The 22,871-nt window shown below is 35.9% G+C and overlaps 1 protein-coding gene across 3 annotated transcripts; it reads right to left on the bottom strand.

Annotated features, from left to right (window-relative positions):
* Nucleotides 1-6,797: 6,797 nt before the first annotated feature.
* On the bottom strand, nt 6,798-21,958 carry LOC130434779 (adhesion G protein-coupled receptor F5-like). Of its 3 annotated transcripts, XM_056765109.1 has the most exons (21): nt 21,823-21,958; nt 21,024-21,068; nt 18,152-18,270; nt 17,767-17,870; nt 17,108-17,156; nt 16,449-16,589; nt 16,179-16,352; nt 16,049-16,072; nt 15,566-15,666; nt 13,253-13,317; nt 11,933-12,051; nt 11,646-11,813; nt 10,979-11,197; nt 10,722-10,853; nt 10,385-10,458; nt 10,115-10,291; nt 8,412-9,800; nt 8,167-8,208; nt 7,972-8,031; nt 7,360-7,420; nt 6,798-7,192 (listed from the first exon to the last, which is right to left on the bottom strand). In XM_056765109.1, the coding sequence occupies exons 3-21, from the start codon at nt 18,156-18,158 to the stop codon at nt 7,113-7,115; spliced, it is 3,186 nt and encodes a 1,061-aa protein (XP_056621087.1). In that variant the 5' UTR covers nt 18,159-18,270; nt 21,024-21,068; nt 21,823-21,958; the 3' UTR covers nt 6,798-7,112. The 3 variants fall into 3 exon arrangements, with proteins under 3 accessions (XP_056621087.1, XP_056621089.1, XP_056621088.1); XM_056765111.1 differs by lacking the exon at nt 17,108-17,156; XM_056765110.1 differs by lacking the exons at nt 21,024-21,068; nt 21,823-21,958 and adding an exon at nt 20,734-20,866.
* Nucleotides 21,959-22,871: the final 913 nt, after the last annotated feature.

The raw sequence follows: 22,871 nt of genomic DNA on the forward strand, positions 1-22,871 counted from the left end.
CGATCCCAGGGGATTGCACATACTAATATATAAAATGTATAGGAAAACGCAATGTAAGTTGCTTTGGATAAACGCGTATGCCAAATGCATAAATGTTAATGTATACAGCAGAAAGAAAGAAATGTATACTGGTTTGGATCATCGTGAGGGTGAGAGAATGACGACACAATTCATTTTTTTTGCCTCAACCATAACCTTAATGACTGGTATTGCACGAAAAGCGGATTTAAAAAAATATGAATTTGATAAATTGTATTGCAAACAGTTTTTGACAAGTATTATATTGTTGATGGGAAATTGTATTTTACATTATATATACATGTTTTAGTAAAATGGTTTGCATCCAAAAGAGAAATGTTTTTAAAAGTTATTTTTTTCTTTACATTTATTGTAAAGTAGATTCTACTGTATGCTAAAGAACAGTGTTGGTTCAAACACCCATGTATTTGATGTAATGTATCTACATTTATTTATATTAAAATTATGCCTTCTCAGTTTAGTTGTTTAATGCGTGTTATTAAAATGATAAAGTACCTGTACTGATGTTTGAAGGAACACATTTGCCCTAGTTAAGGTACAACTGGGGAGGTACCTTCAAGGCCAATATTTGTACCTTCTTTGCAGGTACAATATTATACCAGCAAGGCTCAAAATTCAAAAGGTACATTTTGGTTACTCATGGTACAAATCATGTCCTTAAAGGTACAAACTGGAATGGTACAAATTTGTTTCTCTATATTAAGGTACAAATATGTACCATTAATAGGTACTGCCCCAGTGACAAGGGTTTGTACCTTTTTTTCCCGAGAGTGTACTGTACATTGAGGATAGATAAGATAATGTATTAAATATGTTATATATATATAAACTATATATAAAGAGGCAAAACATACATGTAAATGACGGATAGATCTCGAGAGATCAGATGATCAATTTAACAACCCTGCTGACAAAAACAAAAGAAAACATCAGATAAATGAATGGTTTCCAGTAAAATAACATTGTGAACCATAAGCTTTTTGCATTAAAACCATTACAAAATTGAAGTTTTTTGGGGGATAATTCCAAAGCATTAGTCTGCCAGATAAGGAGAACGGTGTGCGTTTCATGATTTTAACAAGAGCGAGAGTTTATTGGCAGTTTATAACAGACGCAGTGTGGTGTCATTTGTCTGTCATAAATACCGTTTTACATCTTTAATAATTGTCAACAGCTTCAAACACCCGTCCAAGTTCAGAAATACATGAAGAGGCACTTAACTTACACTCCCTTCAGGCGCACTCTGATCTCATCTCGAGAGAAAGAGAGACTTACTCTTATTCTGAAATTACAGTCTGAAAGACAAACATACTAGTTTCTTAAGATAACGTAGAGGTAATTGCTGCTGCTTCCTGAGTGGACGTATGCCTACTTTGTAGATATTAAGCTTATGTGCACAGCCTAAAATTGCACTGTGCAGCCATGGGCGTTAATCTCATTTAACAGTAGGGGGGACAATACACATAAAATTTCTCAACAGGAAATTTTTGAAGGGGACACAAATAATACAGTCAAAATTGTATTTGCTGGACAGGCTCTTGTCCAGACTGGACTACTGCAATGCGATACTGGGTGGACTTCCAGCTTGCACAACAAAATCTCTACAGATGATCCAGAATGCTGCGGCAAGAGATGTCTTTAATGAATCGAAGAGAGCACACGTCACTCCTCTATTCATTAAGCTACATTGGCTCCCTTTAGTCGCTCGCATCAAATGCAAGACTCTGCTCCTGGCCGTCAAGACCACCAGTGGTTTCGGCACCCCCTTATCTTCACTCGCTAATAATACCCGCCAGATCTCTGCAAACGAACGACGTCTTGTGGTGCCATCCCATAAAGGTAAAAAATCTCGCTCACGTACCTTCTCCGGATCGGTTCCACCTATGTGGAATGATCTGCCCGCTGCTACAAGATCTGCAGATTCTGTAGCCATCTTTAAGAAACGTCTGAAAAACCTTCAACACCTGACTGATTACTTCTGACTTCTATTTCTTGTCTACTCTTGAAAAAAAATACTAACTTAGCTCTGTATACTGTGTTAGGTTATATGAGACCAGTCTTCTTTTTTGATTGCACTTATGCTTTTGTTGTACTTATGCTGTCCCAATTGCTTCCATTGCTTACCTTTGGATAAAAGCGTCTGCTATATAGATTTATACTGCAAAAGTCACCGTACATCGACATTAATAAATATAAATATGTTCCCTGTAGTGCACTGCCTCCGCCAACAAACTTTGTTCATGTTTGTGTACCCAAACAAACACTCAGTAACAGTGACAGATGCTTAAATTCTATGTTGTAGTCGTTGATGAATCGCCCGAGTTTCAGTAAACTGAATGTTTATCTTATCCGCCGCGCACATACTGCACAAAATATATGCTGAGAAAACGACCTTCTCCAACTGAATGAAAGCTGTGCACCTTTTGTGGACGCTAAATATAGTGCCGACGTCACAAAATTGTAACCGGTATGTGCGCGTGACCTGAATGGCAGGATCGGTGGCTAATTGTGGCCGTTAATGTTCACATCATGCCAGGTCACCAAAAATAAAACAATGCATGGGAAACTGCTTCGGCAGTGTTTGACGTCCTATGTTAAAAGCTAACGTTAACTAGCTAACGTTTACTAGCTAAGTTATTATTTGATCGCTAACAGCAGGTGCATGTAAAAATACATCGGTAATCAGCATTTTTTGCAACAACTAATTTATTAATGAATCAGCATCAATTACATTAACGAGAATCACTTCATTTAAAGTGAATAAAATAGCCTTCTTACTAGAGTTCAACAACCACTGATGAACTGACCCGCATACCTGACTTGAATGTGTTGCGCGATGCACAGGTGAGATGAACGGAGAGAGCAGGCAGTGGGCCAAACCATTGTGAAAGGCAGGAGAGGGGGAACTCAGCCGTTTCTAAACTTAAAACGCATTTTTTGCGTTGTATTTTCTTCTAATTACACAACTAGGTTAGGTTAATGTTAAAGTACTGCACTCTTATTTATTGTATTACGGCATCAGCCGATTTCCCTATTCCTTTCATTTAAATGCATTACGGTTTCTAATGGGACGTAATCACGTTGTTACGTTAACGTGATTGTTGCGTCTCTATTGTACACAGCACATGCTGTCGCTGTGATTCAAAAAGGCTCGAATAAAAGTGATAAAAGAGCAACGTTCCGTTTGTTTTCTTAAAAACGTGAGTGATGGTGAACTGCGCACTCAAACGTCCAACAGTTAACATAAATATACTTATGACAATAGAGAATGCGAGTTTAATTGATTTAGGGATTTTACGCCAATGTGCAGGACCTACAATGAGTCTGCGCAGTCGCCCACGCGTGGAGCTGCAGACGGAACATTGCTGTCCGTCAATTTGCAATCGCGTTCCTCCGTGCATTCGCGATCGAGTTCAAAAGTTTTTGATTTCGGGGAATTGTCACGCGTCCCCCCTGGTTGAGAACCACTGCTTTAGACAGTTACAGGGAGTTATGTTTTCTCTTTAAATGTGTTATTTATTTCATTTGTTTTACGTGGTTTACGTCTTTAAATGGGTTGAAATTTTGTCACAATCCATCTGTTTTGATGCAGCTCTGTGCGTTACTAGTAACTTCCGGGAACTATTGAGAGCCTCTATGAACCGCCACTGCTGTGAAAATACAGTTCCCATGGAGTCAATGAATCGTTGCAACTGTCTCTCTGGGTTTGCCTATCTAGAAGTTCACTGACTCGTCTAACAGTTCACATCAGGTCTAGCTCGATGGAGGAAGAGAACTTCATTCTAAAGTGTTATCATCTTTTGATAAACTATCCCTATAAGGTGACTCAAAACAGCATGTACCGAGGAATTCCCTTTGCCTATTGACTATATCAACGAGTTTCTCCCATCAAAACTATTGAACTATAGAGAATATGGAACTAGTGACGACAGAATGCGTTGGCATCAGAGTTCACTAGGCACTTTAATTCAAAAGACATTTATTTAAAGAAACTTAATGAATTGAACATAAAAGATCCATATAATACACTTTTAACGTGTATCAATAAAGAATCGGATACATATCCTGACCTGCAGGATCCCAATTTCTAAAACTACCTTATCAACTTTTCATCGTCATACTCCGGAGGCTCTTTAAAACCCTGAGTGATAAAAATTGACATGAATTTTGTAATGGATATTCAACTTTGGAGTCTACCGGCTTTATACCCTGCTTTGGGTCATTGGAGGGGTAAGTTGACTTGTTAGCTAATGTAATCGACCCTAGCTGTCCTTGTTTATAGGTAGCATTATCACTGAGCTTGCAGGTTTAACATTCCCAAAAAACTAAATGACCCTCCATTGAAGCCATGGGTGGTGGTCAGGCCCTATGGGGTATGTGTCAGGAGCCCACTGTGATTGTATAGCTCGACTATGCATGCAAGTGCTGATCTCATGTGTCTTGTTTTCGGATTTTGCATCATAACGACAGAGAATGAGAAATGGCGGTGACTTGTTTGTTGGCACGTTTATTTCAGTTAACCATTTAAGAGTCTATCTGGGATTCGGAATCCGGAATATGATAAAACGATTTGCCCTTTGCTTTCCCACGCCTGATTCTGGCATCCTGGTGCACAGCAGCTGTCCACAGGGGCGTAGCAAGCTTTTCAGAAGTGCGGGGATGGGTGTGGTTTGTTTGTTAACAATACAATAACAGAAAGGTACAAAAGGTACAAGATATAAAAAGCTTCCCAATTAAATGAATGATACTATAAAAGTATAAAAACACACTCAGAACACACAGAGAATAAGTGAAAATACACAACAGTAGACTTGCTAAAGAATCAGAATCAGAAATACTTTAATAATCCCAGGGGGAAATTATTTTTGTTACAAACTCCAGATATACAAACAACATATATTATACAAACAACATTTATGAAGAATAAAATATAAACATATACATGTTTATATATACAAACATATATAAATATAAAACTATATACATATATAAATGCAACAAGCAACTGACCAATGAACATATGACCAACTACCTCTCATTTAAAAGAACCAAAATTTCTCTTTCTGCCCTCCGTACAGGAGACAAACTTTTCAGCAATCTTTTTAAACAGAATTTAGCTAGCTCCTAAACAATATCCCAATTAGCATTACTCTAAAAAACGAAATATAATATACAGAAAACACTCGACATGTCAACAAAACATAAACACAACATCTTCCCAAAAACATATCAAGCTTATTTTAAAACCTCGAAACATAGGCACTCATTCAAAGTACCTGGAAAAGGGATATGTAAATAACCATAAATTCCCGCGCCAACAGATAAATCTAACACACCAAGAGAGGCGGGACTTCAGGCAGAACAGCCAATCATCAGCCGGTCAGCCTCAAAGACAAGACGGAGGTCATGTTTGAGAGGGAGGGGAGAGGAGGCAGCCGCAGCGAGCGCAGACAAAGCGGCCAACGGAGGAGCGACTGCTCAGGGCTGTTTATACCCGACGCAATCGCAAGTTCGCTTTGAGTGAGCGCGACCTAATTTCGCGTGGCGCACGGCATTTTGTTGTGACTCGTTTGTGCAAAACTGCAGAAAAAGTGCGGGTGTTGAACCCTCTCACCGGGAAAAGTGTGGGCCTTCCCCACGGTTGCGACGCCCCTGGCTGTCCACCATGTAAACAAAGTACGATTTGTCAACTCTATACAGCAAGGTTTTAAATTATTCTTTGACTACTGGCATTACCAATGCTACAGCCGCTCTAGAGATCTCCTGAATGCCTTCCAAAATGGCGGCGTTCAGATTGAGTGACGTCAACCTCCAGAGCTCTAGTGAACAGTTCAATGATCTCATAAATATGCAAATAATTGTCACGCCCTGGTGCTTTCATCTCTGTTCACCACCTGAGGGCGCCATTCCACTCTGTGTTCTGTCTGTTTTGTAAGGACTCCAATTCCCATCATGGTTTGTCTCCTTATCACGGTTGTTTTCACCTGTGTCTCATTACCTGTTTGTCCCTCCATCTGTGTATATATAGCCCTTGTGTTCAGTTGTCTGGTGTGTATTATTGTATGTATATTTCCCTTGTGTACCCTGCCTGGATTTATCCCGTTGTGTGCGTTTATCATTTTCTGTAAGTGGAGCCGCTCCTTGTTTTCCCTCAGCTCATCGTGACAATAATAAAGTTAAAACCAGGGTTTGAAATGTACAAATCTAAATACGAAAACCAAATTTTTAACCCAGGGTAAAAAAAAAAAGTGCGAAAAATGTTTACCCATGGGTTAAGAATAAGCCTGTTAAGAAATGCATTCACTTTATTTTTGTTCAGCTGCAAGTAAAATGTTCTTTAAATATAAAGAATTCTGAATTTAATGGCTTGTCAGTTGTCCAAGTGTAACTCCAAATAATGTCATAAAAAAGAAATGGCAAAAATGTAATATGGTAGCATGTTTTATTGTGTAAGATTTCCTCCATTAAATATTTGTTGGATATGTGTTAAAATATATTTAATATAGAATGAAGAACAAAATGTCAATAAAAAGGACAAAAATGTCTAACTAATTAAAATAACTTATATTAATATTATAATAAATTGTGAATATAGGGCTTACACATTACACAAATGTCGATTCAAACACCTAGTTATTATACCTTCCAAACTTAATATTATATTTTTGCCGTTAAACAAACAACTAACCACATAAAGAAATATTTAGCTTACACAATAATTGGCAGTAATGACTCATTCCATTGTAAATTTATCAGAGTGAATTTTATCAGAGATTTATTAGAATTTATCAATGTGTGTTCAATGTTTTTCTATTTCCCAAATAACAGTTCAATAGTATTGTTGTTGATATTGCTGCTAAATTGCTAAGTATGAATGCAAATAAATAAAAGTGCTTCATTGCCACTAACAACATGATTGTATGCTTAATAACAAAGTGTACATCTAATCTTACAATAATCATCTCAGAATTTAAAAAATGTTTCTCAAAAACAGTAATAGAAAGTGTAGTTTACATTTAACCGACTAAATGTTTTTGAGTAATGATATTGGTTGTAGTTAATAACATAGTAAATTAGGGATTCATTAAATTCTCTGAAGCACCGGAGCTGTTAGCAGATTGAGTTGTGCTGGGATTAGTTATGTTGTACACATCTGAAAATAGATGGATGCATGTTATTCAAGAGCTTTCTTGACATATCCAGTACATTAACTCATTCAAGTCTTTATTCCAGTGTCATTTAAACATGAGGAATACAACAAATGATTCATTTAATTGATCCAGAGTACTGCAAATGTTTTATTTCATGTTATTTACTCACTTCTGCGCCATCTTCCAAAGAAACCCGGTGCACTTGAGGATGATGTTCCTGCATTAGTGCTCTGTAATTAAGAAATGTCATAGTCAAAATAAATCAGTGGAAAATGACTAAGGCATTAACCAGGAGATCCTGTCACGATGTCTAGTTGGAGTGTCCGGCAAGTCCACCAGAAGGCCCTCCCCTCATAACCCGGACTGCACACACTACATTTCCCATAACCCTCTGCCAGGACTCATTGGCCATCATTGTATTCACCTGTCCCTTGTTAACTCATTCTATCAGTCATTGCAAAGTCTTGTCAGTGTTACTGGAACATCTTTGATCCTTTCTACCCTTGTCTGTTTATCTGGATCCTGTCCCTGCCTTGTTATTCGGATTACCCTTTTTTTCTTTGGATTTGTTGCCCTGGTTGTATTTATTACATGTGTATTAACTGTACCTTTGCCTGTTTAAGTTTACGATTTTGGATACACCATTAATAATCAAGTGCATTTGGATCATCACCCTGTCTGTCTCCGAGAAGTATTCGTAACAGATACATTCATTTGGACTGATATTAAGCAAGATGTCATTGTCATAGACGTGCAGTGTACTTTGTGTAACATATTTTACCCTGGTAGGACTGGAACTGAGGTAACTCAGCGGCAGCCTTCCTGCAACTGCTTCCCGGACCTGCAACCAGAGATGGACTTAAATCTTATTCACATGAAGGAATGTTTTGAAAGGCTCCTAAAATAACTACATGTTATTTACTATCCACATCACAGGTATCTGCAAATGCACACAAAGCAACGGAAATAAACTTACCTTTTTGTCTAAAAGTATTCCAAACACCAACACAAAGAATCCCTGTTAAAACAAATGTTACATGAGCGTCACACTTTACCATCACATACGAAGAAAACTAGGATTACTATTTGCGATTTATTATTTATATTTAAATCAGGGAGCAACATTTCAGCATATTTCTTATATATTTCAGTACATCTAAAGTGGCTTTAAAAACATACAAAAACATTTAATTAATATGATTAGTGACGCGAGGATGGTACCTGAAATGAATTGAGGATTGCAAACACCACATGTATACCAAATTCAGGTGATACCATGGTTCCAATTCCAAATCCCCATGTTAGACCAAAGATAGGAGTGAGAATGGCCACACATCTGAGAATGACCACAAGAGTATGTCTCTCATCTGGTTGAGATGCAAAACCAGCCCCCCTCCTTAAGATCTTGCACACAACCACAATCAAAATCAGGAGGTTAATGAAAACGATAGTCAGAGCTGGAATCACAAATGCCAGCAGGGCATAAGATTCAGTCCCGTTCAGCCAGCATGCATTTTTTTTTGAGACATAGTTTTCAGCTCCAGCTGTGGATGCAACCGTTATAACTGCTATGAGCAAAGGTGCACCATAACCAACTGTGAAGGCAATGACCATCAATGCAGTTGTTGACATTTGAACAAAGACAACGATTGTGTTGTAAAGGAGCAAAAGTGCTGAAATGAGCATCCAGAAGAAAACGGACAGATAAAAAAAGTGCATGAAGAAAACCACTGGACTGCATGGACCCACTGGCATGGGCCTCTCTTGATTTTCGTATGGATTTGAGATTATAGCTCCAATGATGAAACAGATGTTTGCAATCAGCAGTGACACAGCGATGTTGACTATTGAGACGTGTCGCAAGTATGAAATAACACCATGCTGGGCTCCTGCGTGATTTCTTCGTATTGACTTCCAAACAATCATCTCAATAATAAGGCACAGAATCAAGCTGGCCATTGAAATAGCAACACCGATGTATGTGATATAGGCTAAGGCTGTGCTTTGTACAGGATCAATAGGAACAGACGGTGACATCAGGATTGAAAAAGAGGTTGTGTGGTTGCATTCGCACGTAAAATTTCCTGTGACATTACATCCATCTGAATCCCATTGGTTGCGATTATAGTTCCAGAAGACACACTGAGGATACCCCAGTGATTTATTTTTAATGTCAAAAGTTAAAGAAATATTGCGTATTGGTGATTTAGCCTGAACAACAATCACATCTCCGTTTATGTGATTTTCTGATGTCCTGTTGTTATTATTAGGAGCATTATCGGTAGGCAGAATGTTGCCAATGTTTGTTAGGATAAGGATGGTTATGAAAGATGAATTAGAAACAACAGGTATCAAAACTTCAGCTCTTGAGTTATTCAGATGAGATTTCACACTGAAAGATTGATAATAACCAGTTATATTTCTATTTTCTAACTGAATGGATGGTATTGTGATATTAAAATCCGTATTTGAGAGATGGCTACTAATAGTCTCAATAGCTTGCAGAAGTTCAATGCTGGTGTTACTTTTAGTATCGTTGGCGTTGTTCAATGTTTCCCATGTGCCTGAGGTTCCATTTGAAATTATAATGTCCACCGTTGTAAGGAAATTCTGCAAGTAGAAAATCATTCCAAATAATGTATCTTACACAACAATGAATGCACTTGTTACGCAGTGACAAAATATGTTGATTAGCCCTTTAATATGTAAAGGAATATATACGGTAATATCTATGAATAAAGTCTATAAATTTAAGTAGGTTTAATTCATGACAAGAGAAAGTCTGTTTCATGGAAACATTTTTTAGATGACCTTATGAGGGGCAAAAGACAGCACACTGCATCCTGCAGTACATTAAAAAACTAAACAAAATAAGACATTTTATACAATAAATAATATTGGCTCAAAATCTTGAATACACATACCTCTATTACAGGCTCATTAACGGTTATGTTTTTGTTTTTAAATATTTCAGCAATTGTGGTGAGTATCTTCACAATTGTTTGGACAGTAGCAGCAGATCCAGTTATAGAAGCAGTATTCTTCATTGTAGCATTTCTGAGGGCTTCCATAAACTCTGGAATTGCCTTCACATCCAAGCTCTACATTACAAAGTACAGAAATGCAGATATTAAAAACATTTCAAGTGGACACCTAATTATTTTTCACTATTAGATTAATGATTAATAGGTCACCTGAGCTTTCGTTTCAAGATCTTTGATATCTCCCACTACACAGTTGTCCTGTCCAAGTATACTTCCACAGTTATCTGGAACAAACAAGTATTGATTAGGTGCCATGTTCCACAAATAATCAAAACATCAATTGATTTCTTTTTGAATACATAAATTTATACTTTGTCCACTTTCTCTTCATTTTTTGATTATCTATATATTTTTTAATTTGTTCAGTTCAGCAGTGGCAAAGATCCTTCATTGCTCGCCCACAAATAAGATAAAGTCAAGGTGAACTTAATGAATGTGATCAAACAGAAAAATGAACCTTGTGAAGAATGAGAAACTGAAGACTTACTCTTTGGCCTTACCGTAACATTCCTCATGCTATAGCTGTGACTAAGTAGTTGTGGTAAACCCTTGAGTTTACATGTAAAGATTTCTTCTGGACAATCTTCACTCTGGATTGTATGATTTATTGTGATACAACCTGTCCATGATTGAAAATAGTGACTTACATTTATTGTAAATAACAACTCAAAAAAATAAGCAATTGGCTTCAAACAATTGAGTAGTTCACCTTCAAAACGAAAATCCTGTCAATCAATTACTCACCCTCTTGTCGTTTCAATCCTGTTTCTTTCATTTTGCCATTTAAGAACCAGTCAACATTGTAGTTTGCATTTACACAGCATTTTAGTTGAATGGTACTTCCATCACAGACAAAATTTTGTTCACTTTCACTCACATTGATACGGGGTTGTTGTTTAATATTAATCTCTTCCCACTGGACATATGGTACTGAATTAGTATGTATTATGCATGAGTATCTGCCTAAAAGTGAACAAAATCAACAATATTTTATTATTTTATTATTCATGTTCTAAAGCAAACTTTACAATTGTTCTATACTGAATACGTGAGAGCAAAGGTTATATTTTGAGTGAAACAATAAATTATTACACTACGTACACTACATCCTGTTCAACTATCCCTTTAAAACTGCATGCAGCAAACCCATCATTATACTGCTCATTTTACTGTCTAAAGATCCATTCAGGAAAAGCGGCACACGTACAAATGTTATGCATACAGAAAAACTGTATATTGTGCACAAACTCTTTGACAGTATACTATATACTGCGGCTATTTCAGACATATCTATATCAGCCTATAGATCAGGAATTTCATGCAATGAAATTCGTTCGCAATGTTAATGTTAATGGTGCTGATTTAAAACTCAGTTCTTTACAGTATAAGTATTATACATTTGGCTGCTCACCACTCTCAGCAGCACTTTCTACAACAAGACTCATATTGTTGTTTGCAGGATAGTATTTTGTGCCGTCTGGAACTTTCCATGTTATCTGTCCCTCTACAGTCTGTGGACACTGAAGCGTCACATTTTCCTCAGGATATACATCTGCTCTGTTGGAGAGATTATTTTGTTCTGAAAGTAAAAAACACAAAGAAGTCATCAACCAACAAATAATTACAATAGTGACATATGACAAGAAATGTAAAATATACATAGTTTAGAATATACATGACTATACACACTACCCTTACCAGTTTGAAAAAAATTATTCAGAGCTAAAGGGCCGCCAGATTCATTGATGTCTGCTGTGGTGAAAGTAAGGCTGTCTGTTATTAGATGTATAGTGTAGTCTGCTATAATACTACCAGATCTATGGAACAAAAAACAAATGATTTAAATCACTATGTGAATTGAAACAATGTCAATGATGACATAAGAGTTCGGTCCGTTAGACAATCTTTTAACATTATTCAAATTATTTTTATTATTATTTGTAGTAGTTTATAGGGCTGGGTAAAGAACATTGATTCTTTGATTTTAATCGATCTTCAATTTAAAGAAACAATATTGATTTGGTAAATCCTTGTACCACTTCTTAATGCATGTGCCTCAGAGAATACTTTCTGTATTTCGCTCTCGTCCAGAGGATGGCGCCATTTTTTAAGATGAATTTTGAAATTGGCTTTATTTCTTAAACATGTTTCAAGTTGTTAAAGTCCCTGTGAGTCCACATTATTGAGTGAATGTGAATTTTAAAGGAGAAAATTAGTGGCTTGCGTTTTTCCACTGCAAATTGATTGGATGTCTATAAACAGCCCTTGCATTGATTTTGAAATGAAGCTGGCAGCAGACTGACTGTTGAAGGGGAGAAGGTAATGGATGATCCGGCCAAGCCATCTAATTTAAATTCTTTGATATGAAAAGTCATTTAAGGGCATTTTCAGATTTGAATTGAAGATTATCAGGATACATGAATTTTTAAAACAAAATAACCCACATCGATAATCTGTTTACTGTAAACGATGCAATATTTCATAGAAAATTTTGAAATGTTATTTTTAATTTCACTAGGACTTTCACGAATTTCAAGTTGTTCATGATATCGCTGTTGCAGATTTACATTTTTTTTTTTTTAAGTAATGTTAATAAAAGTAAAAAGTAATTCAAAAGAATTGTGTGGGCTCCACTATTAACATGAATGTGTATTTCATTATAGCTGAGTAGGGGGGGGGGGTTCAGTTACCAAACTGTATATTTAACTATGGATTCCATGTCTGCATGGTATTTTAAAAGAAATACTGACAATTAATTCAAATGGAATCGTATAAAAAGTGAATTGAATCCATATACATAAGAATCGAATTGAATCGCCAAAATGGTCTAAAAAGCCAGCCCTAGTAGTTTATTGGTGCTCAACGTCTAATGTTCATGAATGCCTAAACTGGAAAAACTGGGTAAAGAATTGATTTTTCAGGCACATATTACAAATTTTGTAAAAGCATTTCTTAATTATTTGTTATATCTTTAAAAGACTGACAATCAAATAATTCGCACCGTGTTTAGATTCATACCTGAAACCAGTGACTTTTGCAGAATCTTTAATGTAGTTAGGCAATTTTCTAAAACGTTCATCAAGCTGTAAAAAAGCAAAAATGTCTAATTTTTAGAATGCATGCAAAACCAGAATAAAAGCAACATTGTTTTCAAGTTTATTCTTTCAGCGCTTCAATTAAGAAGAATCCCTGATTATACTGTAACTTCACTCTCCACTCACAGCTGGTATGTTAAGTTTTATAGCAGACTATGCTAACCTACAAAGGCAGAATGCATGGAAACTGCACATTTTGAGACTTTTTTTTTTTTTTTTTTTTTTTCTCTGCAACGGGACAAAATTGAATCAGGAGACTGGTCACAAGACAGAACAGATATCACAAAGCCCTTTTAAAGCAATATCTCAATTTTGACCAAATGTGTAGGTACTGCACTTTGCCTTTGTATGCCAGTATGGCTTGACATCACATTATGCTGCACAGTTTTCACTGAGGAATATCAGGAATACTAAAAGAATATTAGCAAAGCTTTTTGTTGGAATGCTCATTGAACTTGGTTAAAGTGCTGCTTGGCCTTAAAGATGTTAGAAAAATGGTCTATTTAAAATCACTAACTTACAGTATCTCACAGAAGTGAGTACACCCCTCATGCTTTTGTAAATATTTTATTATATCTTTCCATGTGACAACACTGAAGATATGAAACTTTGCTACAATGTAAAGCAGTTATTGTATAACAGTGTAAATTTGCTGTCCAGTCAAAATAACTCAGCACACAGCCATTAATGTCTAAACTGCTGGCAACAAAAGTGAGTACACCTCTAGGTGAAAATATCCAAATTGGCCCCAATTAGCCATTTTCCCTCCCCGTTATCAGATGATCCTTTAGTGTTCCAAGGTCTCTGTTCACTGGAAGTTCAACATGGCACCTAATGGCAAAGAACTCTCTGAGGATCTAAAAAAGAGAATTGTTGCTCCACATAAAGATAGGCTAGGCTATAAGAAGATTGCCAAGACCCTGAAACTGGGCTGCAGCATGGTGGCCAAGACAATACATGTCGGGACAGGTTCCACTCAGAACAGGCTTCGTCATGGTCGACCAAAGAAGTTGATTGCACATGCTCAGCAACATATCAGAGGTTGTCTTAGGGAAATAGACGTATGAGTGCTGCCAACATTGCTGCAGAGATTGAAGGGGTGGGGGATCAGTCTGTCAGTGCTCAGACCATACGCTGCATTAAACTGGTCTGCACGGCTGTCGTACGAGAAGGAAGCCTCTTCTAAAGATGATGCACAAGAATGCCTGCAAACAATTTGCTGAGACAAGCAGACTAAGGACATGGATTACAGGAACCATGTCCTGTGGTCTGATGAGACCAAGATAAACTTATTTGGTTAATATGGTGTCAAGCGTGTGTGGCGGCAACCAGGTGAGGAGTACAAAGACAAGTGTATCTTGCCTACAGTCAAGGATGGTGGGGGAAGTGTCTTGGATTGCATGAGTGCTGCCGGCACTGAGCTACAGTTTATTGAGGGAACCATGAATGCCAACATTTACTCTGACATACTGAAGCAGAAAATGATACTGCCCTTCCATTCGCCGATGGGCAGTATTCCAACATGATAACAACCCAAACAAGATGAGCATTGCCTTGCTAAAGAAGCTGAGGGTAAAAGTGAAGACCTAAATCCCATTGAGCATTCTAGGAGCGAAAGGTCTTTAACATCCACCAGCTCTATGATGTCGTCATGGAGGAGTGGAAGAGGACTCGAGTAGCAACATGTGAAGGTCTGGTGAACTCCATGCCCAAGAGGGTTAAGGCAGTGGTGGAAAATAATGGTGGCCATGCAAAATATTGACATTTTTGGCTCAATGTGGACATTTTCATGTTCAGCGATTTAATCATTAATAGCAGTGTGCAGAGTTATTTTGAGGGGACAGCAAATTTAGACTATTGTACAAGCTGTACACTCACTACTTTACATTGTAGCAAGGTGTCATTTCTTCAGTGTTGTCAAATGAAAGATATAATAAAATATTTACAAAAATGTGAGGGGGTGTACTCACTTCTGTGATATACTTTACAGTAAGATAACACGAAATCATGTTTTTCAATACAGTACATCAAAATAAAGTAAGTTTACTGAGGTAGAAAAAAAATACAGAAATAAATGTAAAATTGTGTTATAGTATGAAATGATCCTACATTAAAAGTTAAATTCAAAATGTATCAAAAGCAACATTTTAAGTATTTGAATACAATAAATGATTTAAAATTTTACAGAAAACAAAACATTTCTTTCATATACAGGATGAAATAAAAAGATACTTACTGCTGCCTCAACTTGTTTAGCTTTAGCTTTGTAGTAGTCGTTGTCTGGCTTTGTGAGGTTTGTATCAAAAGTTTCATTGATTTCCACTGACATTCTAAAAACTGTAAAGATTTTAAATTAGGTGCAAAATCATCAATATTATGATACTGAAATACAATGTTTGTTTTTACTCTATCTCAGACTTTTGTATTATATATCTGTTGGGACTAAATATATATCTCATCAGTTTTTTTACTCTATTATCCTTGACATTATAATAACTGTAAGGTCAAGTCTATAACTGTGTAAACTAAGGAGCATCAGCTGAATATTGATGGCAGTAATAATGGTATTTATATGAATTTCACTTCAATATTAACTGAAGTCACCATAAGAATTAGAAAAAAAATGGAATCTTTGCTGATTTTTGTTCTCCAGGGAAGTCTAAATGTGAAACCATGCTCTAATTGTTGTGTTCTAGAATGTAATGCAGATTATACGTACTTCTTGATTGACATTTTGTAGTTTCTTCAAGGAAAATGATGAAAATAGATGATTAGAAATAAACCGTAAACAGTGCTGCCAAGCTTTTGTGATCACAAAACAAGCTACATATAAAGAGAAGTTTTTTTACCGTTCCTCTGACTGATTGGCTGACAGAACTGTTCATCATTTGGTGCATCAGTGACGCAGATGCATGTGTTGTTAGTGATGCTGCCACAGCTTTTATGATTTTTACACACATCACAAGGCCAGAAATACTGATCCTCACATTTGCAATGGTAACCAGAGGTTGTTCGGTTGCACACTAAGAAAGGAAAGCATACAGTACATGAACATACAATATATTTTTCAACAGATCTTTTTTTTTGTGGTCAGGATGATAAGATGTGAAATTATTTACCTGTCGAAATGCTTGAATCAATTAATGTCACATTGTCAAGGGTAGTTAGATTTTTCTTCAAATAAGCCTTAAGCTTTTCGATCATAGAGGCGTTTGTTGCTTCTATCTTAATGTTAGCCAAAATCTCCGTCTCTGTGAAATCTTCAACAAGTAAAGCATTGTAAGCTCAATGTTGTCTTTTTCATAAGTGCTGTAATGTTCAGTAACCTTTATTTTATAGTGTCCTTCTTACAGATGGCATGCATTTACTATAGTACTACAATTATGCATAATTACATACAACTCACTCTATACAGCAAACAAAATTCTAATTTTAAACTAAATACTTAAATTTGTAATTATTTGGTAACAAGTGCCCTTCAAAATAAAGTGTAACATTATTTTCTATACAATACAATATACTGTACAGTACACAGTAAATATTTATAGCAACAAATATAATTTGTTATTAGAAGCAACTCAAAAAGGACAGAAACAAACTAAGTACACAATACTTGTTATTTGCAACATTGTTTGTTATGTAATGGTTATGTAAATTGTTACAATAATCAGCTTTACTTATGCACATTTACTGCTGGCCTGAAATACTATACAAACTGTACCATAACACTGTTCTTAAGACAATGTTTACAGGACATAGTATAAAACATGAGTTAGACCTGCACGTCGGTATCTTTTGTGATGGTGTGGTTCATCTATGTAGCTGAACTGAAATCAAGTTTTAAAAAAGTATTCATTTTAATTCAAAGGCATGCAAATATATGTACATACACTGCAAAAACAGAAGGGTTCAAATTGAAACATTTTGTGTCCCTGGATCACAAAATCAGTCTTAAGATGCACAGGAAAAAAAATTGTAATAGCCAAAAATACATTGTATTGGTAAAAATGATGGTATCTTCTTTAATGACAAAAAAATAATTAGGATATTAAGTAAAGATCATGTGAACTTCCTGAACTTCCTAAAAAAAACTAACCATCTCTCTTTCTCTAAACAGGTAGTGGTCTAGCATTTGTTGAAAGTAGTAAGTTTGTATTAGCACCTATTGTATTATTGCTTATGTATGAAATATCGCTTATTGCTCCCTGAACACTCTGTAAGTCGCTTTGGATAAATGCTAAATCACTTCATGTAAATGAAATATAAATAATTTCATCAAACACCAACTCCCCTTTGCGGTCTACTTAAAGTGCAGTCATAATTTATGACCAATCGTGGTAACAATGTGGGCAACATACTATTCAAAGTCAAGTTATCTTACTTCTACTTACATGCATATAAACACAGACATTTCATGGCAGTATAAAATAAGTTTACCTGTAAAGCATTTAATGTTTCTGAAAAATCATTTGCTTCCACCTTACACACAAAGGTAAGAAGGACAACCACTGTAAGTCTTAAAGTATGCTTCAATATTTGTCCTGGATCAGGAAAGGAAAATAAAACACAATATTTGTATACAAACAACCACAGTAAACTATAACAAAAATTAACTGCATTTATTTGTTATACATCGCATATACTCTATCTAAACTGCTTTAGTTATCAGTTAGTGCATGTGAACCCCACCATAAAGTGAGAAACAATGACCTTTCAAATTTGCCTTGACTTTTTCAACAAAAAATTAGGCAGAGGGAAATTAATATGATAAAAATATATGATTTTAAAAATGATAATAATAATTTCAGCTATTTTCCCTTACCAGCCATGTTTCTCAATGAGGTATTGCAATATTTTTTTCTCGACACCGTTAGCTTTTGACTAGGTCATCAGAACAATGGGAGTGGATAATTGGGTGGCTCATTGAGATTCCTCAGTTATCTGAAAACAACAACAACATACATGTATGAATAATTATAACCTATATATGAATCAAATATCTGTAAACATATTCAAATAATATTATTCCAGTGCAGTATAAGACAATGAAAAAATAAAGTAAAGTTTGGTGCCATTTTTTTATATAATGGCTAACAGGGCTGGAGTGGGACAAAAAACGGGCCCTGTTATTTTGGCCCAGCTCGGCCCACATACAGTGCAATCACAAATTCCACTCATCTTTGCGCGCCTTTAAATATGTATTTCAACTCCTACTATACAAGCTGATGAAATTCTCAGAAATATGGATTTTTTTTACAAAGTTAAATAAAGAAACAAATACAGACATGTGAATGTTTTTCTTTTCTGTATTGTCCATAAACACCTACACAAAATCTCCTTACTTACACGTTTTTTGTCAGGTCCTCAAACTACTGTTTATGTTGATGAATGGTGGTTAACAGCATAATATTTTCAATTTAATTAGGGTCCAATGTTTTTGAACATACAGTAGACATTTAATTGAAATATCAGTGTGAGGTGAAGCGTCATGGCAGATTCGCTATTTACACGGCGGAATTTGCAAGAGCAAAGACTGGACGCTTCTCGATAGGAAATGCATCCGCTCGTTCGTGAGATTAAAGAGCACAAGCAGGCGACAAGGCAATCCGGATTTGTATCTTTTATTTTTTAAGCCCGATTATTTTTTCAATGTTGGCTTGTTTGTGCCCTTCCCTCTGTGTAATAGGTCAAGTGAATGCGCGATGTGGGTTATTACAGTTAAAAAAAAATAGTGCAAAATCTGTAGCGCCAGCCTGCGTTCAAAACATATAAATCTACTAAAACTATCAAATTAAATGTAATATCTTATTATATTGTTATGTCAAATGAGGTTTATTTTTTAAGCGCTTTATTTGTATTTTGTACCCAAAAATCAAAAAGAAAACACATGCTAGCCAAACGTAGATTAAATGAAGATATAACTTTAAAAAGAAGTAGCATAACGTACAATGGAAAGCTTTCCGCAACATCTCGTGAGACCCGAGCAAAAAGTTTCATGATTCATATCCAGAACATGATGCATGATGGGATATGCTTAGCCTTAATACTGCTCCAAAGCGTTATTCAAGCTAGTGTGGGTTTAGTGTGCGTTAAACACTACCCTATGGCACTTTTAAGACATTGGACACCGTTGTGCTCTTACTTCCTGTCGTGTGCACGCGCTCTCAAGTAGCCAAGACCACAAGTGGGGGTATTTGGACGCAGCCTTTGACAACTAGATGGATTAGTGTTCTCTTCAGGCTGCTGACATCACAGAGGAGACTGCAGAGCCTCCAGGCCAGGACCAGCAGACTAAAGGAGAGCTTCATCCACCAGGCATTCAGGAAGCTAAACTACCTCCCGCGCCTGCTGTTCCTCTCCTATCTTGCCCCATGCACCACTGAACTCTGACCTCATCCAAAGGTCCTCCCATTCTCCGCCCCCCCCACAAAAAACACTGACCCGCACTAGTCACCTTATGCAGCCTTGGACTGCTCACTACCTCATTCAGCATCTGTATGACCCTCTTCAACCACCTCTTCTTACAGGTTGAACAAAGCCGGCTCTCTTGTGACTATAAACAGACTAATATCTCTTTGCACTACCTTACATCTGCACTGTTGTATATTTCACTGGTTTGCACTCTGTCTGCCATTTAATATCTTCTTATTTGATTTAAAATATCCCTGCTTGTAATAGTTGTATTTGACATATATGTATAATCTGTATTTATTATATATATCTTTTTTATTTTGTGTTAGTGTTATTTGTATGCACCATGGGTCTGAGAGTAACGCAATTTCAATCCTTTATATGTATGTATACTATATGTGACAAAATTGACAATAAAGCAGACTTTGACTTCTGACAAACATCTTTCTCTGTGTTCATCAGAACAAAGAAATTTGGAACAGATTTGAAACAACTCAAAGGTGAGTAAATGATGACAGAATTGTCCTTTTTAGGTGAACTATCCCTTTAATCAACAATGTCCAGTGTATGAACAATTTTAGTTGCTGAACTTGAAATAAACAGCATCAACAACAGAAAACATGAAAATACTGTAAAAAAGTGTTAAAAGCTTCTTGTCTTTTTATAGTCCACCTCAAAACTAACAATACCAAATTGACAATGTGACAAAACGTGTGATCTACTGACAAGAGGAAAATTTGAGTTTTATATCAGCACTCACAGAACGTCTCTAGACAAATCATAAAGAAACTAACTGTAAATGTATAACTTATCATTTTGATGTACACAACACTACCACATTACTGTCATTTTCTTAGCATAAACCCCTGTATCAGTTTCCATTTCGACAAATATTTATACTATAATAAGCTATTAATGGTCACTACACATCAAGTTCTGTGTCAAACATACATTTTTGAGCTAAAGAAATGCATTGATTTCTGGGACACTCACCTGGGTAGAACAGTCCTGAAGTTACACCATCAGCATTTGAGAAGCCCATGAGAGTCTGACAATCTTATCTCAAATCTCAGTCGTAGGACTAGTTGCTATCTACATACCTGTTAGTTTGTCTCTCCTATTTTTGTGCTCTCTTGTTATGGTTTTGAGCAAAACAATACAATCATTTCATTCTTTTGCATACATGAACAATATGTACACACCTAACAGCCTTTGTTCACATTTGAGAAAAGGAGTGCTTTCTAATTACAATAATACAAAAAGATATTGTTTAAATGACTCACCAATTACTGGAAGCTCGAGGAACACGGTGCTGATTTTGTACAAGTCTGTTAATAAAACAAATTAAATCGTTGCAGCTAAACACATATTTATCATTTCTTTAACTTGGGTTGCTAATAAATAAACTTAAACATGTGGATTCACATACAGGGTTTAAAGTAGGCCTTTATCTTTTTTGGTTAATCATGTCTTTAGAATATTGCTTTCAGAAAGGGAAAGTTCACTTAAACTTAAAGATTCTGTCATTGCATGTTTACCATAATTTATAATAAACACATGTCATGTTTGGAATAAGAGTAAGTAAATGATGAAATCATTTTCATCGTATTTGGGGGAATTATCCCTTTAAGTACCAATAAGTAACACATGGACTGTGCACACATGAATCAAGCAAGCAGGATTTATGCAATTCATTTATACATTCATTTGCCACCTCATATCGAGTAAAATGTTTGGTTGCAGCGTCTTTTTAAAGACACGAGTAAGGTTAAGACTATATTAGATAACACATTTTTTCAGCTGTGACACCAAATAACTCTGTGTCATACAACAACCACACCTTTTTAGCATTCATAATGACTGCGTTGGTTTAGTAAATACGGACAGTAGTTTTTTATGCCATTTGAGCAGCCGCAAGCTTTTAGTAAATCTCTACGTTTTTTTATCTCTTCTCTAATTTCAAACAATAAAAAATAATATGCTGAAAAAAGGCGTTAAACATACATACTTAATATTGATTATTAATATAGATATACAATTATACAAAATAAATCAGAAAACACAATAAATACAGGCACTTACATGTATAATGTTGTTTCAGTGTTGCCAAGCACATGGAAAGTAATTTGCAGTTATTTTGAATGAACAAGATGATCCTCTTCATATGTCAATCTTGGCTGGTTTCAAAAGAACTGTAGATCTCTGACTTGTTGGTGGATTAATGTGAATAATTATGACACACAATTCTTTACTTGTCTATCAACTTGAGGATCTCAGCAATTATGTTGACAGATTGTGTTCCTCCTCTACAGCATTACTGAGGTTTGACTGGAATCTGCTTCACACACCAGACCTACATTACAAGAAAAGGAAATGTAAACATTAAAAACACATTTCAATGTTTGCTTTTTCACAAATGAGTACTACTTGATTACCTCAGATAATTTCTTAAGGTCGTGGATAGCTTCATCCACAAACAGGGTCCTGTTACATTTTTCCAAATCCAAGTGTTTCAGTTTTACTGTCAACACCTGGAACCCAGAAAAACAACATTAAATGTTTTAGTCATTTATTTCATCAAAAACAGAAACTTGCTAGAGATATTCAAGACCTTTGACTGTCTGAACCGTGATTTTGGTCCTGATATCATTAAACTTTTTAATCTGTCATTTCCTTTAGTTGGCATATGAAGTTTGCATTTCTACATTGGCTTAATAGGATTAAACCAAAATAGTTAAGATCTCATGACCTAAGATGTTTAAAGTGTTTGAAATCTACCATAAAATAAATTATTAGGCTATTTATTGATTCACAGGCCATGCTTTCACTGAAGTCATAATTTCTTCAGATTTCTACTGTTGTCACCTATAAAAATAACAATACTTTAAAAGTAATGCATATCTTAAGCTTAATGTCACAAGGCCAGAAATGCTGATCCTCACCCGTGCCCTGTTAAATCCCGTCCATCATCCGTTTTCGCAGCGCTTGCTTGTGCATCCAGTGTCCAAGCACAAAAACAGGTAAACCAACGAACAAGTGACATTTTTTGTCATAGGAATAAAGTTTTTAAGTGTAATGCACCACAACCGCCACATGATCTTCCCAAATTACAGTTTGGGAACCACATACTG

Source organism: Triplophysa dalaica, chromosome 13, assembly GCF_015846415.1.
Source record: "Triplophysa dalaica isolate WHDGS20190420 chromosome 13, ASM1584641v1, whole genome shotgun sequence".
In the NCBI taxonomy this organism is placed as follows: Eukaryota; Metazoa; Chordata; class Actinopteri; order Cypriniformes; family Nemacheilidae; genus Triplophysa; species Triplophysa dalaica.